Source organism: Oncorhynchus clarkii, chromosome 6 (assembly GCF_045791955.1).
Source record: "Oncorhynchus clarkii lewisi isolate Uvic-CL-2024 chromosome 6, UVic_Ocla_1.0, whole genome shotgun sequence".
In the NCBI taxonomy this organism is placed as follows: domain Eukaryota; kingdom Metazoa; phylum Chordata; class Actinopteri; order Salmoniformes; family Salmonidae; genus Oncorhynchus; species Oncorhynchus clarkii.
Window position 1 is genome coordinate 9,599,667 of NC_092152.1, and position 17,007 is coordinate 9,616,673.

At 42.3% G+C, this 17,007-nt stretch overlaps 1 protein-coding gene across 1 annotated transcript in view; it reads left to right on the forward strand.

Moving 5' to 3' along the window:
- The first annotated feature begins 1,978 nt into the window (after nt 1–1,978).
- Nucleotides 1,979–17,007, forward strand: part of LOC139410597 (excitatory amino acid transporter 1-like) — a 40,806-nt gene continuing 25,777 nt past the window's right edge. Inside the window, exons 1-3 of the mRNA XM_071155903.1 lie at nt 1,979–2,618; nt 4,044–4,339; nt 5,593–5,730. Coding sequence (XP_071012004.1) covers nt 4,159–4,339; nt 5,593–5,730 — 319 coding nt within the window. The 5' untranslated portion in view covers nt 1,979–2,618; nt 4,044–4,158. The remainder of the gene's footprint in view (nt 2,619–4,043; nt 4,340–5,592; nt 5,731–17,007) is intronic.

Genomic DNA, 17,007 nt, shown 5'->3' on the forward strand with positions numbered 1-17,007 from the left:
CTGAACATTAAGGAAACACCATACTGAACATCAAGGAAACATCATACTGAACATCAAGGAAACATCATACTGAACATCAAGGAAACATCATACTGAACATTAAGGAAACATCATACTGAACATCAAGGAAACACCATACTGAACATCAAGGAAACATCATACTGAACATCAAGGAAACATCATACTGAACATTAAGGAAACATCATACTGAACATCAAGGAAACATCATACTGAACATCAAGGAAACATCATACTGAACAATAAGGAAACATCATACTGAACATCAAGGAAACATCATACTGAACAATAAGGAAACATCATACTGAACATTAAGGAAACTTGGACATTTTCAGCTTCCAGGGAATGTGTGCAGATCCTTGCGACATGGGGCTGTGCATTATCATGCCGAAACATGAGGATGGCGGCGAATGAATGGGACAACAATGGACCTCAGGATCTCATCACAGTATCTCTGTGCATTTAAATTGCCATTGATAAAATGCAATTGTGTTCGTTGTCCGTAGCTTATGCCTGCTCATACCATAACCCCACTGCCACCATGGGGCACTCTGTTCACAACGTTGACATCAGCAAAGCGTTCACCCACAAGAGGCCATACACCGGATCTGCGGTTGTGAGGCCAGTTGCCAAATTCTCTAAAATCATGTTGGAAGTGGCTTATGGTAGAAAATTGAACATTCAATTCTCTGGCAACAGCTCTGGTGGACAATCCTGCAGTCTGCATGCCAATTGCACGGTCCCTCAAAACTTCAGACGTGTGGCATTTTGTTGTGTGACAAAATTACACATTTTAGAGTGGCCTTTTATTGTCCCCAGCACAAGGTGCACCTGTGTAATGATCATGGCATGCCTGGGTTCAGTCACAGCCTGGGTTCGAACCCGGGTCTGTAGTGGTAGATCGCTGCGCCACTCGGGAGGCAGGAACAGCAGTGTTCTAATCATTAGAATGCCTATGTCATAACTGCCATATGTGTATGTTAATTGGTTTGATGGTTCCTTCCTTTCACCCACAACTTGATCACTCATCAACTGAATCAATAACCTGATCCCAGATCAGTCTGAGTTTGCTATACAGATATGGGATCAGACCACTGAATCGACTCCGTATTGATTACTTACGTATAAATGTGGTGAAAATCTTACATGTGACATACAACTGATTCATATTCTATTATCCATCAGTAGTCCTGTATTTATTTTTCTCTCATAAACTTTGCCCTCGTTTTCCTGTAATGCAGAAAGCTTTCCATAGCTGTGCTCTTCCCTGAGAGGCCCCTGAGTGTGGTCCCTAGTCCAGCCAGTGTAGTTTAATAAGTATACTATAGGTGATGAGAATCATCCAGACGTTCTCAAGCCCCAGGGGGAGACCGCAGCACTGTGGGGATTCTCACCGAAATTTGGCACTCAGGAGCTGTTTGTCCACTGACAAATGATCTTGTGCTCAGATGTACTGTATTGTTCCTGACAGCTTGACTGAGGGCTTCTTTGTACTGGTTCTCCACTGAGACGACGAGGGTCCGGGGACCTCAGGAGAAACGTTAAATAGAACAGATTAGCTGTTCAACGCTGCCAGTGTTGTTATGTCACTGCCTTGACTTACTGTGTATTTGTTCCGTAGGCATGTGTACGTTTGGAGATACAGTATCCAGTAGTCTAGAAAGAGCATGTATTGTATTGTGTTGTACCGTCACAGCCAATTATTTTCCCTCTTACCAATGTTTTTATTTGTATTATTAATTTAAGTCATATGGGGTGGCAAGTAGCCTAGTGGTTTGAGCTTTGGCCCTCAAGTCCCCCGCAATGATTATTTTACTATCTGACTGTATATTTTAGGCCTGTGTTTCTTTCAGTGTAACGTTACATAAAACCACAGCAACACGGTCAATATTTGCTTGGACTCTACGCTTGATTCTGAGTTTTCTAGCATAGGGTCAAACTGGATATCAAATATCAACACAACTGCACATGACTGAGGGAGTCATCTTCTTGGAATTTGGGAGGAAGATGTGTAGCGACAATGTGTAGCGCCACTCGGGAGGCAGGAACAGCAGAATTCTAATCATTAGAATGCCTATGTCATAACTGCCATATCTGTATGTTAATTGGTTTGATGGTTCCTTCTGGAATTCGGGAGGAAGCGACAAAGGAATTATTTTAGATGGCTATAGCACAGCTGTTGGTCTCGTGTCTGATTCTGCTTTTTCATGTCCAATCAAGCTGAACTGACGAAGCTTGAAAAGCATGTGAAAGAAGAAAATTAAGAAGGCCTCTTTTTCCCTGCTGTGGCAAAACCTCATTATTCCCTCAAGCCCCTCTGTCTGAAAGGGAGGTGTTCCTTGGAGGAGATTACAATCTCCTCCCTCTTCAGTGAGCCTCCAGCGTGTGAGAGAGTTTTCTGCACCTCCTCCCTCCATTCGCTCACTGGCCCTTTCATTCCCTCTCTCCCTCATTCCCTCTCTCCCTCCTCTCCAGCACTGGTTGTACCAGATCCGACTTAAAGAGCTCCTCTTCTCTGTTTATTGACTGAGATTTACCCCAAATAACCCTGCAAAGGCCAAGAAATGACTCCCTAAAGGAAGGTATCCCAAAGTTTAAAGGTACAGTAGCAACTCTCTTCACACTTTTTAAAATGTGTTTATCGGACTGAACCACTGGCTGTGTGCTACTGTTTACTCATACCTCACTATTGGTTAGTCACTATGTGGCAGTTCACTATTGGTTGCTTTCTATTGGTTACTCACTATCTGGCAGTTCACTATTGGTTGCTTTCTATTGATTACTCACTATCTGGCAGCTCAGACTGAACAAAAACATTCTGTGATTCCACATGTGGCATTACTAAGGCAGTGGAGTTTTGCTTCCTTCAGTTCTATGTTGTTTCATTGTAGCCCGAGCAATGTAGCCAACCTGGACTCAGGGGTAGACGTAACATAGTAAAAGTAAATCAAGAAAACTCAAATTTGCATGATGTGTTACGTTTACTATGGTATGTCTTAATTTTTGAATGTCCATCATCCATTTGTTATATCATGTTGCGAATTACAATTTGTACAATATGTTACGAATTTGTAAAATGTATGAAATGCCACGAATTTCAAATAGTTGTGACTAATGTTAGCTGGGTAGCTAACGTTAGCTAGGCTAGGGCTAAGGTTAGGGTTCAAAACATGCAACCTTTGCATTGCTAGACGTTTGTTATATGTAACCGTATGTCTTATGTAACCATACCAAAGATAACATATTATGCTAATTTCAGCATCTCGGATTTAAATTTACTCTGTTACGTCTAGTCTATGAGACCAGGCTGGCTCCTACACTACAACAGCTACTACATAAAGAACTTGTCTGTATTCCTTATATTTTCAGTTCAGACATATTCATCTTTGTTTTATTTATTTTGTATACGTACATACAGTATATATCACAGATGTTCACCTAAAACTGAAATCTAAAAGTCAATTATTGGTGATCAGATCGATGGCAATGGATAGATGACTTTCTTTAGGTTATATGACTTACTTTCTGTGAAAATATTATCCAATCCATGTCATTTGATGTTGTTTTGGGAAAGTTCCCTTTTCTTTCTGTTCATTCCCACTTGCCCCTTGAGAGTTTAACTTGTGATGATCATTGGAACGTGTAGGTCTACACACTGTACAGTTTGGGGGTTTTAGTTGTCTGATACTTAATAGGGATTTTTCAATGGATCATTATGGTACATTTCCACTGGTGGGCTTTGCACCAGGTTTTGGTCCAGAGATTGTGGTTGGTAAGTGTGATGATTTGGGGTGGCAGTAACTGAAAGTTGCTGGTTTGAATACCTGAGCTGACAAGATGAAAAATCTGTGGATGTGCCTTGAGCAAAGCACTTAACCCTAATTTGCTCCAGGGGTGGCTGACCCAGTAAAACAATGCATTTCACTGCACCTATCTGGTGTATGTGACAATAAAACATGAATTAAACAAATACATATTATAGCCCTCTTCTTCTCTTACATTTTCCACCCTCCTTCCCTCCCCAGATTGTCTCATCTCAGCTCTAAGACCAGTGTGGGGAGCCGGACACAGAATCAGGATCTATAGGTCCTCACAGGTGTTGGGAATATAGTGGTACCAGCAACAGCACTATCAGCAACTATGACCAAGAGCAACGGGGAGAACCCGCAGGCCCGAAGCCGAGTCAGACAGATCCGCGATGGCCTCCAGTCCCGTTCCCTGAAGGCTGTGCAGAGGGTGGAGAGTGTCACTAAGGATGACGTCAAGGGTTTCTTCCGCAGAAACGCCTTTGTGATCTTCACTGTCGCTGCGGTCATCATCGGCAAGTGTTGTGTCTTTTAGCCTTTTAGTTTGAGAAATGAGAAAGGGCCAGGAAGAACAGAGTTGGTATTAATTTCTTCATATTCCTCATCCTATCTCTTTCTCTTTCTCTCTCTCTTGCTCTCTCTCTTTCTCTCTCTCTCTCTCTTACACATGCACTCACAAATACACACACACACACACACACACACACACACACACACACACACACACACACACACACACACACACACACACACACACACACACACACACACACACACACACACAAACACATTATTAGATTTAGTTTAACAAAATGTGAAAATGCATTGTGTTGAAGGTTGGTATCCACTTAGAATCAATGTTTTCATATTCTCCTTCTCACATCATACAAAATGGGAGAATTTGGTCACGATTGATAATCTGCTGTGACATCAGTGCATCTGATAGCAGTGTAACTTCCCACCATGCCTTCATGCTCCCAGGGAAGAATAATGGCGAGTCAGATGAAGTGAGTGGAGGAACCCTTCACTAACCTCTAACCTCTAACCTCTACCCATTAACCCCTTAGCCTATCCCAGCAGGATCATAGCCGGGAAAAGCTCTGTGATAGAATTCCACACACAGCCCCCAGAGAAAGGGTCAATTGAAGTGCCTGCTCCTCCTTTCCTGAACCCTAACCCTGCCACCTGGAGTCATGTTGAAATTCAGGATCACACTAATAGAGTGGTCCAAATCACACCCTATACCTTATATTGTGCGCTACAACCGTAGGCTCTGGTCAAAAGTAGTGCACTATGTAGGCGAAATAGGGTGTCATTTGGGACACATCCTCAACTTGTGTTAGGAGTTTTCGTGCAAACGGAAGCCTTTTTTCAATCCCATATACACTGAGTGGACAAAACATGTTCTTTCCATGATATAGACTGACCAGGTGAATCCAAGTGAAAGCTATGATCCCTTATTGATGTTAAATCCACTTTAATCAGTGTAAATGAAGAGGAGAAGACAGGTTAAAGAAGAATTGTTAAGCCTTGAGACATTTGAGACATGAATTGTGTATGTGTGACATTCAGAGGGTGAATGGGCAAGACTAAACATATAAGTGCCTTTGAACAGGGTGTGGTTGTAGGTGTTCCTAATGTTTTGTCCACTCAGTGTAGATCTCTTTAACGAGATATACATCTGTGGGATTATTGTGGATGGATAATTGCATGCATCTGTTCCAGTCAGACTATTTATATAGATGAGGTTGTTTATTTTATTTGACAGGTATAGGGCTGGGATTTGCACTGCGGCCGTACAAGATGACCTACCGCGAGGTGAAGTATTTCTCATTTCCTGGAGAGCTGCTGATGAGGATGCTGCAGATGCTGGTGCTTCCCTTGCTGGTGTCCAGTCTCATCACAGGTTAGACGGAGAACCGCCTGTTCCACCACACCACACTGGAGTTGGGTGAAGTTGCCCCTAGACGCTGATCTTGGGTCAGTTTAGGGGAAGAGGAAGCTGATCCTAGATCTGTACTTCATCCAGGAGTGTGCCCACTGCTCATACCATGGCTTTAACTCTACCAACATCGTCTATACTGTTGCAATACTACTGCTGAGAAAACATGAATGGTTTAGCTGGACAAGCAGCTATAATAAATTAACTGCTACTACTGCCCTAAAAACACAGATGAAAAGTTTCCTCATCAATCTACACATACAGTGCCTTGCGAAAGTATTCGGCCCCCTTGAACTTTGCGACCTTTTGCCACATTTCAGGCTTCAAACATAAAGATATAAAACTGTATTTTTTTGTGAAGAATCAACAACAAGTGGGACACAATCATGAAGTGGAACGACATTTATTGGATATTTCAAACTTTTTTAACAAATCAAAAACTGAAAAATTGGGCGTGCAAAATTATTCAGCCCCCTTAAGTTAATACTTTGTAGCGCCACCTTTTGCTGCGATTACAGCTGTAAGTCGCTTGGGGTATGTCTCTATCAGTTTTGCACATCGAGAGACTGACATTTTTTGCCATTCCTCCTTGCAAAACAGCTCGAGCTCAGTGAGGTTGGATGGAGAGCATTTGTGAACAGCAGTTTTCAGTTCTTTCCACAGATTCTCGATTGGATTCAGGTCTGGACTTTGACTTGGCCATTCTAACACCTGGATATGTTTATTTTTGAACCATTCCATTGTAGATTTTGCTTTATGTTTTGGATCATTGTCTTGTTGGAAGACAAATCTCCGTCCCAGTCTCAGGTCTTTTGCAGACTCCATCAGGTTTTCTTCCAGAATGGTCCTGTATTTGGCTCCATCCATCTTCCCATCAATTTTAACCATCTTCCCTGTCCCTGCTGAAGAAAAGCAGGCCCAAACCATGATGCTGCCACCACCATGTTTGACAGTGGGGATGGTGTGTTCAGGGTGATGAGCTGTGTTGCTTTTACGCCAAACATAACGTTTTGCATTGTTGCCAAAAAGTTCAATTTTGGTTTCATCTGACCAGAGCACCTTCTTCCACATGTTTTGTGTGTCTCCCAGGTGGCTTGTGGCAAACTTTAACCGACACTTTTTATGGATATCTTTAAGAAATGGCTTTCTTCTTGCCACTCTTCCATAAAGGCCAGATTTGTGCAATATACGACTGATTGTTGTCCTATGGACAGAGTCTCCCACCTCAGCTGTAGATCTCTGCAGTTCATCCAGAGTGATCATGGGCCTCTTGGCTGCATCTCTGATCAGTCTTCTCCTTGTATGAGCTGAAAGTTTCGAGGGACGGCCAGGACTTGGTAGATTTGCAGTGGTCTGATACTCCTTCCATTTCAATATTATCGCTTGCACAGTGCTCCTTGGGATGTTTAAAGCTTGGGAAATCTTTTTGTATCCAAATCCGGCTTTAAACTTCTTCACAACAGTATCTCGGACCTGCCTGGTGTGTTCCTTGTTCTTCATGATGCTCTCTGCGCTTTTAACGGACCTCTGAGACTATCACAGTGCAGGTGCATTTATACGGAGACTTGATTACACACAGGTGGATTGTATTTATCATCATTAGTCATTTAGGTCAACATTGGATCATTCAGAGATCCTCACTGAACTTCTGGAGAGAGTTTGCTGCACTGAAAGTAAAGGGGCTGAATAATTTTGCACACCCAATTTTTCAGTTTTTGATTTGTTAAAAAAGTTTGAAATATCCAATAAATGTCGTTCCACTTCATGATTGTGTCCCACTTGTTGTTGATTCTTCACAAAAAAATACAGTTTTATATCTTTATGTTTGAAGCCTGAAATGTGGCAAAAGGTCGCAAAGTTCAAGGGGGCCGAATACTTTCTCAAGGCACTGTAATACCTCATAATGACATCACAAAACCCCATAATGACACAGCAAAAACATTGTATAAATTGTGCTAATTTCTTCAAAATAAAAAACGAATATAACATTTAAATTTTCAGACCTTTTACGCTGTACTTTGGCAGCGATTACAGCCTCGAGTCTTCTTGGGCATGACGTTACAAGCTTGGCACACCTGTATTTGGGGAGTTTTTCCCATTCTTCTCTGCAGATCTCCTCAAGATCTGTCAGGTTGGACAGGGAGCGTCGCTGCACAGCTATTTTCAGGTCTCTCCTGAGATGTTCGTTCTGGTTCAAGTCCGGGATCTGTCTGGGCAACTCAAGGACATTCTGAGACTAGTCCTGAAGCCAGTCCTTTGTTGTCTTGGCTGTGTGCTTAGAGTCATTGTCCTGGTAGAAGATTAACCTTCGCCCCAGTCTCAGGTCCTGAATGCTCCGGAGCAGGTTTTCATCAAGGATCTCCCTGTACTTTGCTCAGTTCATCTTTCCCTCAGTCCTGACTAGTCTCCCAGTCCCTGCTTCACCGTAGCGATGGTGCCAGGTTTCCTGCAGACGTGATGCTTGGCATTCAAACCAAGGACTTCCATCTTGGTTTCATCAGACGAGAGAATCATGTTTCTTATGGTCTAAGCATCCTTTAGGTGCCTTTTGGCAAACTCCAAGCGGGCTGTCATGTTCCTTTTACTGAAGAGCGGCTTCCGCCTGACCACTCTACCATAAAGGCCTGATTGGTGGAATGCTGCATAGATGGTTGTCCTTCTAAGGTTCTCCCATCTCCACAGAGGAACTCTGGAGCTCTGTCTGAGTGACCATTGAGTTCTTGGTCACCTCTCTGGACCTTCAATGCTGAAGAAATGTTTTGGTACCCTTCCCCAGATCTGTGCCTCGGCACAATCCTGTCTCTGAGCTCTACGGACAATTCCTTCGACCTCATGGCTTGGTCTTTGCTCTGACATGCACTGTCAACTGTGGGACCTTATATAGACATGTGTGTGCATTTCCATATAATGTTCAATCAATTGAATTTACCACAGGTGGAGTCCAGTCAAGTTGTAGAAACACCTCAAGGATGATCAATGGGAACGGGGTGCACCTGAGCTCAATTTCGAGTCTCATAGCAAAGGGTCTGAATACTTACTGTTTTTTATTTTTAATACATTAGCACAAAGTTCTAAAAACCTGTTTTCGCCATGTCCTTATGGGGTATTGTGATGTCATTATGGGGTTTTGTGATGTCATTATGGGGTTTTGTGATGTCATTATGGGGTATTGTGATGTCATTATGGGGTTTGTGATGTCATTACGGGGTATTGTGTGTAGAATGATGAGGATTTTTTTTATTCAATCCATTTTAGAATAAGGCTGTAATGTAACAAAACGTGGAAAAGGGGAAGGGGTCTGAATACTTTCTGAATGCACTGTATCCTTACAATATTACAATATTACACTGAACAAAAATATATATGCATCATGTAAATTTTTGGTCCCATGTTTCAGGAGCTGAAATCCAAAAATCGCAGAAATGTTCCATAGGCACAAAATAGGCCAAAAGCTTATTTCTCTAATTTTGTGCACAACTTGTTTACATCCCTGTTAGTGAACATTTCTCCTTTGTCAAGATAATCCATCCACCTGGCAGATGTGGCATATCAAGAAGCTGATAAACAGCATGATCATTACACAGGTGCACCTTGTGCTGGGGTCAATTTAGGGCCACTCTAAAATGTGCAGTTTTGTCAATGCCACATACTGTATGTGTCAAGATATGAGGGAGCGTGCAATTGGCATGCTGACTGCATGAATGTCCACCAGAGCTGTTGCCAGAGAATTGAATGTTCCTTTCTCTACCATAAGCTGCCTACAATGTCGTTATAGAGAATTTGGCAGCATGTCCAACCGGCCTCACGCCAGCCGTGGGCCTCCACATCCGGCTTCTTCACCTGCGGAATCGCCATTGGGTGGGTGCTGAGGAGTATTTCTGTCTGTAGTAAAGCCCTTTTGTCCAGAAAAACATATTCTGATTGGCTAGTTCTGGCTCCCCAGTGGGTAAGCCTATTCCCTCCAAGGACCACTCATAGCTGCACCCCTGCCCAGTCATGTGAAATCTATAGATTAGGATTTTCCTCACATGAACTTTATCTCAGTAAAATTTTTGAAATTGTTGCGTTTATATTTGTGTTCAGTATATATTGATAGATATTGCTATGTGATTTAGGTGAACACTTTGTTTGTTGATTCTTGACTTTACCATGTACCTCTGTGGTCACGTCCTAATGGCACCCTATTCCCTAAATAGTGAACTTCTTTTCTTCAGGCCAAGTACACTATTTAGGGGAATAAGGTGGTATTTAGGACCTAACCTGAGAGCAAACACTATTCTATGTTTACCATTGCATGTTTTTTGGGGTCCAGATGTGCTTCTAAATGACCTTACTGGAAGGTCATGATCCAAAGACAGATATTTGTATTTCTTTGTCCCAATTCTTAGCCAATGTACAAAGTCAAACCAAAACATCAGTGATTCCGGGACGGGCTCGTACCTGGTCGTGTCTGCTTGTTTGTATTTGACAGGAAGTGGGCGTTATGCATGTGGCTTCTGAGTGGTTGCTCACAGTGAGTGAGACAGAGGGCTGGCCCAGTTCCCTTTAAGTCTTCTTGGCCTATAATAACACTCTTTGTACCGTGCAGCTCTTCATTAACATATCCTCTGAGCTAATGTCACATGATACATTATAGTAAACAAAGCTCTGTGTTTTCAGACCAAAGCTCTTCAAGAAATCCCTGTAGTATGTACAGTGGTGTAAAGTACTTAAAAACCTTTTAAGGATCAGACTGTTATTTTCAATTTTCACCTAAAATGACATACCCAAGTCTAACTGCCTGTAGCTCAGGCCCTGAAGCAAGGATATGCATATTCTTGGTACCATTTGAAAGGAAACGCTTTGAAGGTTGTGGAAATGTGAAAGGAATGTAGGTGAATCATACAATCATACAAAGATAATACAAAGAAAAAACAACTGTTCTTTTGTAATTTTTTGTACCATCATCTTTGAAATGCAAGAGAAAGGCCATCATGTATTACTCCAGCGCAGGTGCAATTTAGATTTTGGCCACTAGACGGCAGCAATGTATGTGAAGTTTTAGACTGATCCAATGAACCATTGTATTTCTGTTAAACATTTTTTATTAAGTCTGCCCAAATGTGCCTAATTGGTTTATTGATACATTTTCAAATGCATAACTGTGCACTCTCCTCAAACAATATCATGGTACTATTTCACTGTAATAGCTACTGTAAATTGGACAGTTCAGTTAGATTAACAAGAATTTAAGCTTTCTGCCCATATGAGATATGTCTATGTCCTGGGAAATGTTCTTGTTACTTACAACGTCATGCTAATCACATTAGCCTACGTTAGCTCAACCGTCCTGTGGTAGTGTCACCGATGCCGTAGAGGTTAAGTAAAAAATACTATAAAGTACCACTTTTACTTCACTACATTCCTGAAGAAAATAATGTAATTTCTACTCCATACATTTCCCCTGACACCCAAAAGTACTCATTACATTTTGAAAATGGTCTAATTCACGCACTTATCAACATCCCTGGTCATCCCTACTGCCCCTGATCTGGTGGACTAACAAAACACATGCTTCATTTGAAAATGTACTTACTATGTGGCTGTCCCACCTAGCTATCTTAAAATGCATTATCTGTCAGTCACTCTGGATAAGAGCATCTGCTAAATGACTAAATGTCAAATAGAATAATACTGTGTAGTTGTGAAAATGATGATAATTCCCTTTTAGTGTAAGAGCTGTTTGAAAAGACTGGTGGGATGGACTTTTGGCCTTCCTGGTGACATCACCAAGCAGTCAATTAGTTTATAGACCAATAAGAAAGAGAGTTTGAAACCACTCAGCCAGTAACAACTCGTTTTCAGTTTTCCCCTCTCCAATCAGACCCCTCCTTTTTGTTTATTTTTGAACATTAGAATTGAAAGCAATCACGCTAAGTTATTTAATTGTTACCCAGAAATTATTTGATATTGAGATAAAGACAGCTGCATTGGATCTTTAATCAATGCATTTGTAGGTACATCTGCACAGTATGTTTGTTAGCTAGCCAGCCAGACTGTCATTTAATAGGATCTGTGTTCAGACTGAGCTCTGGGAAGTTGTGGTATCGAGCATAAACCTTCAGATCTGTTTTGGGGGAGTAAAGATAGGTGATTGAGTGTTGAGTTACAGATGAACAGATGGAATGGAGAGAGAGTAATGAAGGGGAAGAGTGAACTGAACAGGGGTTGTTGTGAGACTAGGTGGTGCTGCTCCTGTGTGGTCGCCGGTCTCTTCACCCAACAGGAGCTTCCGACTCGGGTCGAGTAGGATCAAGGGTCGAGTAGGGTCAAGGGTCACGGTGGCCATGCAGAGTCAGCCTGGAGAGACAAAGCAGCCTTTCTCTCACCTCATGAACAGAGACTCTTCCAGTAAGATATGTTTCCCAAAAAAAGCATTTCACACTTTAAAAACGTGAGGGGGATGTTTTTTCCCCATTTTTACTGGTTGCAATTTAATCTATAATTCAGAATTTGACAATGGAGGAAAAATCCATTGAATGTGAAAGGAAATGTTTGGGTCTCTTTGATACTGTGAACTTAGTGTAGACTAAAGTAAACCCCCCAAAAACACAGTGAAGAAGAGAATAACTTTACTAAGGAGCATATTGGGCAATTATTTTCTGGAAATATAGAATCTTATCAGTATTATTACATCTGTGAAAGTGTTTCCTCATCTAGCATTACTGTGTTAAACAGCTGTAGGAAACATTACGTTGGTCATTGGCTCATAAAACCGCCGCAGGGTTTGATTTACGCCATGAAATGGGAAACTCTTGTTGCCTGACTACATTGGAGTCTATGGTTAGAGAATGACATCGATGTTAACACTGGGTGGCTGCCACATTGAGACTTGAAATAAACACTTTGATTCAGACTACGACATGTATAGAATATAGGGAAACTTTTTGGGGATCCCATCAAATGCAAACATGGACGTGATAAAATGGATGGATGTGGTTGAGCTTGGACTTCTGATGGTACAAAATATGTTACGTACAACTTCGGAATTGCAACATTGTAAGAAGAGTGAAACATTTAAATATATTGTGACATACAACAGTTAAAGGGGTTTGACACTTTTATACTGAACAAAAACATAAACCCAACGAGTGTTGATCCCATTTTTCACGAGCTGAAATATTCTCAGAAATCTTCCATATGCACAAAAAGCTTATTTCTCTCATATTTTGTGGACAATTTAAAAAAAAATTTACATCCTTGTTAGTGAGCAGTTCTCCTAGTATAATCCATCCACCTGACAGGTGTGGTTTATAAAGAAGCTGATTAAACAGCATGATCATTACACAGGTGCACCTTGTGCTGGGGGACAATAAGGCCACTCTAAAAATGTGCAGTTTTGTCACACAACACAATGCCAGAAATGTGTCAAGTTTTGAGAGAGTGTGCAATTGGCATGCGGACTGCAGGAATGTCCACCAGAGTTGTTGCCAGAGAATTTAATGTTCATTTTCCTACAATAAGCCGCCTCCAATGTTGTTTTAGAGAATTTGGCAGTATGTCCAACCGGCCTCACAACCGCAGACCACATGTAACCATGCCAGCCGTGGACCTCCACATCCGGCTTCTTCACCTGCGGGATCGTCTGAGATCAACTACCCAGACAGCTGACAGAAACTGTGGGTTTGCACAACCAAAACATTTCTGAACAAACTGTCAGAAACCGTCTCAGGGAAGCTCACCTGCGTGCTCGTCGTCCTCACCAGGGTCTTGACCTGACTGCAGTTTGGCGTCGTAACCGACTTCAGTGGGCAAATGCTCACCTTCGATGGCCACTGGCACACTGGAGTTGTGTGCTCTTCACGGTTGAATCCTGGTTTCAACTGTACCGGACAGATAGCAGACAGCATGTATGGTGTCGGGTGGAGAGCGGTTTGCTGACGTCAATGTTGTGAACAGAGTGCCTCATGGTGGCGTTGGGGTTATGTTATGAGCAGGCATAAGCTATGGATAACGAACACAACTGCTTTTTATCGATGGAAATTTGAATGCACAGAGATACTGTGACGAGATCCTGAGGCCCATTGTCGTGCCATTCATCCTCCTCCATCACCTCATGTTTCAGCAAGATAATGAATGGCCCCATGTCACAAGGATCTGTACACAATTCCTGGAAGCTGAAAATGGCCCAGTTCTTCCATGGTCTGTATAATCACCAGACATGTCACCCTTTGAGCATGTTTGGAAAGATCTCGATCGACATGTACAACAGCGTGTTCCATTTCCTGCCAATATCCATATGTTGTTTAGTGTATATCCCAATATGTTACTGATAAATTGTACCATAATATCTAGATAATTTCTGATATTGCCTGTCCTTCAAATTATGTTGTTTGTTAGATGGGAGAGGGAGAAAGGGAGAGAGACGGAGGTAGAGAGAGAGAGAGACGGAGGTAGAGAGAGAGAGAAAGAGACAGCGGTAGAGAGAGGGAGAGACGGAGGTAGAGAGAGAGAGAGAGGGAGGGTCTGGGGTCCACTCACCAACCAAGAATTCACAAACACCAAATTGAGACTGCATGCAGAATTCTGCAAAAAATATCCTCAGTGTACAACGTAACACCAAATAATGCATGCAGAGCCGAATTAGACCGATACCCGCTAATTATCAAAATCCAGAACAGAGCCATTCAATTATACAATCACCTAAAAGGAAGCGATTCCCAAACCTTCCATAATAATAAAGCCATCACCTACAGAAAGATGAACCTGGAGAAGAGTCCCCTTAGCAAGCTGGTCCTGGGGCTCTGTTCACAAACCCAAACAGACCCCACAGTGCCCCAGGACAGCAACACAATTAGACCCAACCAAATCATGAGAAAACTTAAAGATAATTACTTGACACATGGAAAGAATTAACAAAAAAACTGAGGAAACTAGAATGCTATTTGGCCCCAAACAGAGAGTACACAGTGGCAGAATACCTGACTACTGTGACTGACCCAAACTTAAGGAAAGCTTTGACTATGTACAGACTCAGTGAACATTGCTATTGAGAAAGTAGGCAGACCTGGCTCTCAAGAGAAGACAGGCTATGTGCACACTGCCCACAAAACGGGGTGGAAACTGAGCTGCACTTCCTAACCTCCTGCCCAATGTATGACCATATTAGAGACATATTTTCCTCAGATTACACAGATCAACGAAGAATTCAAAAACAAACCCAATTTTGACAAACTCCCATATCTATTGGGTGAAATACCACAGTGTGCCAGCACAGCAGCAAGATTTGTGACCTTTTGCCACAAGAAAAGGGCAACCAGGGAAGAACAAACACCTTTGTAAATTCAACCCATATTTATGTTTATTTATTTTCCCTTTTGTACTTTAACCATTTGCACATCAACAGATGTGACTCAACAGCCTTGGTTTCTCAAATGATTGCCTCACCTGGTTCACCAACTACTTCTGCAACAGAGTTCAGTGTGTCAAATCTGAGGGCCTGTTGTCCGGGCCTCTGGCAGTCTCTATGGGGGTGCCACAGGGTTTAATTCTTGGGCCGACTCTCTTCTCTGTATATATCAATGATGTCGCTCTTGTTGCTGGTGAGTCTCTGATCCACCTCTACACAGACGACACCATTCTGTATACTTCTGGCCCTTCTTTGGACACTGTGTTAACAACCCTCCAGACGAGCTTCAATGTCATACAACTCTCCTTCCGTGGCTTCCAACTGCTCTTAAATACAAGTAAAACTAAATGCATGCTCTTCAACCGATCGCTGCCTGCACCTGCCCGCCAGTCCAGCATCACTACTCTGGACGGTTCTGACTTAGAATATGTGGACAACTACAAATACCTAGGTGTCTGGTTAGACTGTAAACTCTCCTTCCAAACTCACATTAAACATCTCCAATCCAAAGTTAAATCTAGAATTGGCTTCCTATTTCGCAGCAAAGCATCCTTCACTCATGCTGCCAAACATGCCCTCGTAAAACTGACTATCCTACCGATCCTTGACTTCAGCGATGTCATTTACAAAATAGCCTCCAACACCCTACTCAACAAATGGGATGCAGTCTATCACAGTGCCATCCGTTTTGTCACCAAAGCCCCATATACTACCCACTACTGCGACTTGTACGCTCTCGTTGGCTGGCCCTTGCTTCATACTCGTCGCCAAACCCACTGGCTCCAGGTCATCCTCAGGTCTCTGCTAGGTAAAGCCCCGCCTTATCTCTGCTTGCTGGTCACCATAGCACCCACCTGTAGCACGCACTCCAGCAGGTATATCTCTCTGGTCACCCCCAAAGCCAATTCCTCCTTTGGCCGCCTCTCCTTCCAGTTCTCTGCTGCCAATGACTGAAACGAACTACGAAAATCTCTGAAACTGAAAACACTTATCTCCCTCACTAGCTTTAAACACCAGCTGTCAGAGCAGCTCACTGCACCTGTACAGCTCACAGATCACTGCACCTGTACATAGCCCATCTATAAATAGCCCAAACAACTACCTCTTCCCCTACTGTATTTAGTTATTTATTTTGCTCATTTAGATCCCAGTATTTCTACTTTGCACACTCACCTACTGTCAAATCTACCATTCCAGTGTTTTAATTGCTATATTGTATTTACACCACCACCATGGCCTATGTATTGCCTTTACCTCCCTTATCTTACCTCATTTGCTCACATTGTATATAGACTTATTTTTCTACTGTATTATTGACTGTATGTTTGTTTTACTCCATGTACTCCATTTACTCCAACAACTCTGTGTTGTTATATGTGTCGAACTGCTTTGCTTTATCTTGGCCAGGTCGCAGTTGTAAATGAGAACTTGTTCTCGACTAGCCTACCTGGTTAAATAAAGGTGTTCTGGCCTACCTGGTTAAATAAAGGTGTTCTGGCCTACCTGGTTAAATAAAGGTGTTCTGGCCTACCTGGTTAAATAAAGGAGAAATAATAATACATAAAAAAAACATCTTTACGACACTGTATATAGACATACTATGACATTTCAAATGTCTTTCTTCTTTTGGAACTTCTGTGCGTGTAATGTTTACTGTACATTTTTTTATGTTTATTTTGGGGCGGCAGGGTAGCCTAGTGGTTAGAGCGTTGAACTAGTAACCGGAAGGTTGCAAGTTCAATCCCCCGAGCTGACAAGGTACAAATTTGTCATTCTGCCCCTGAACAGGCAGTTAACCCACTGTTCCTAGGCCATCATTGAAAATAAGAATGACTTGCCTAGTTAAATAAATT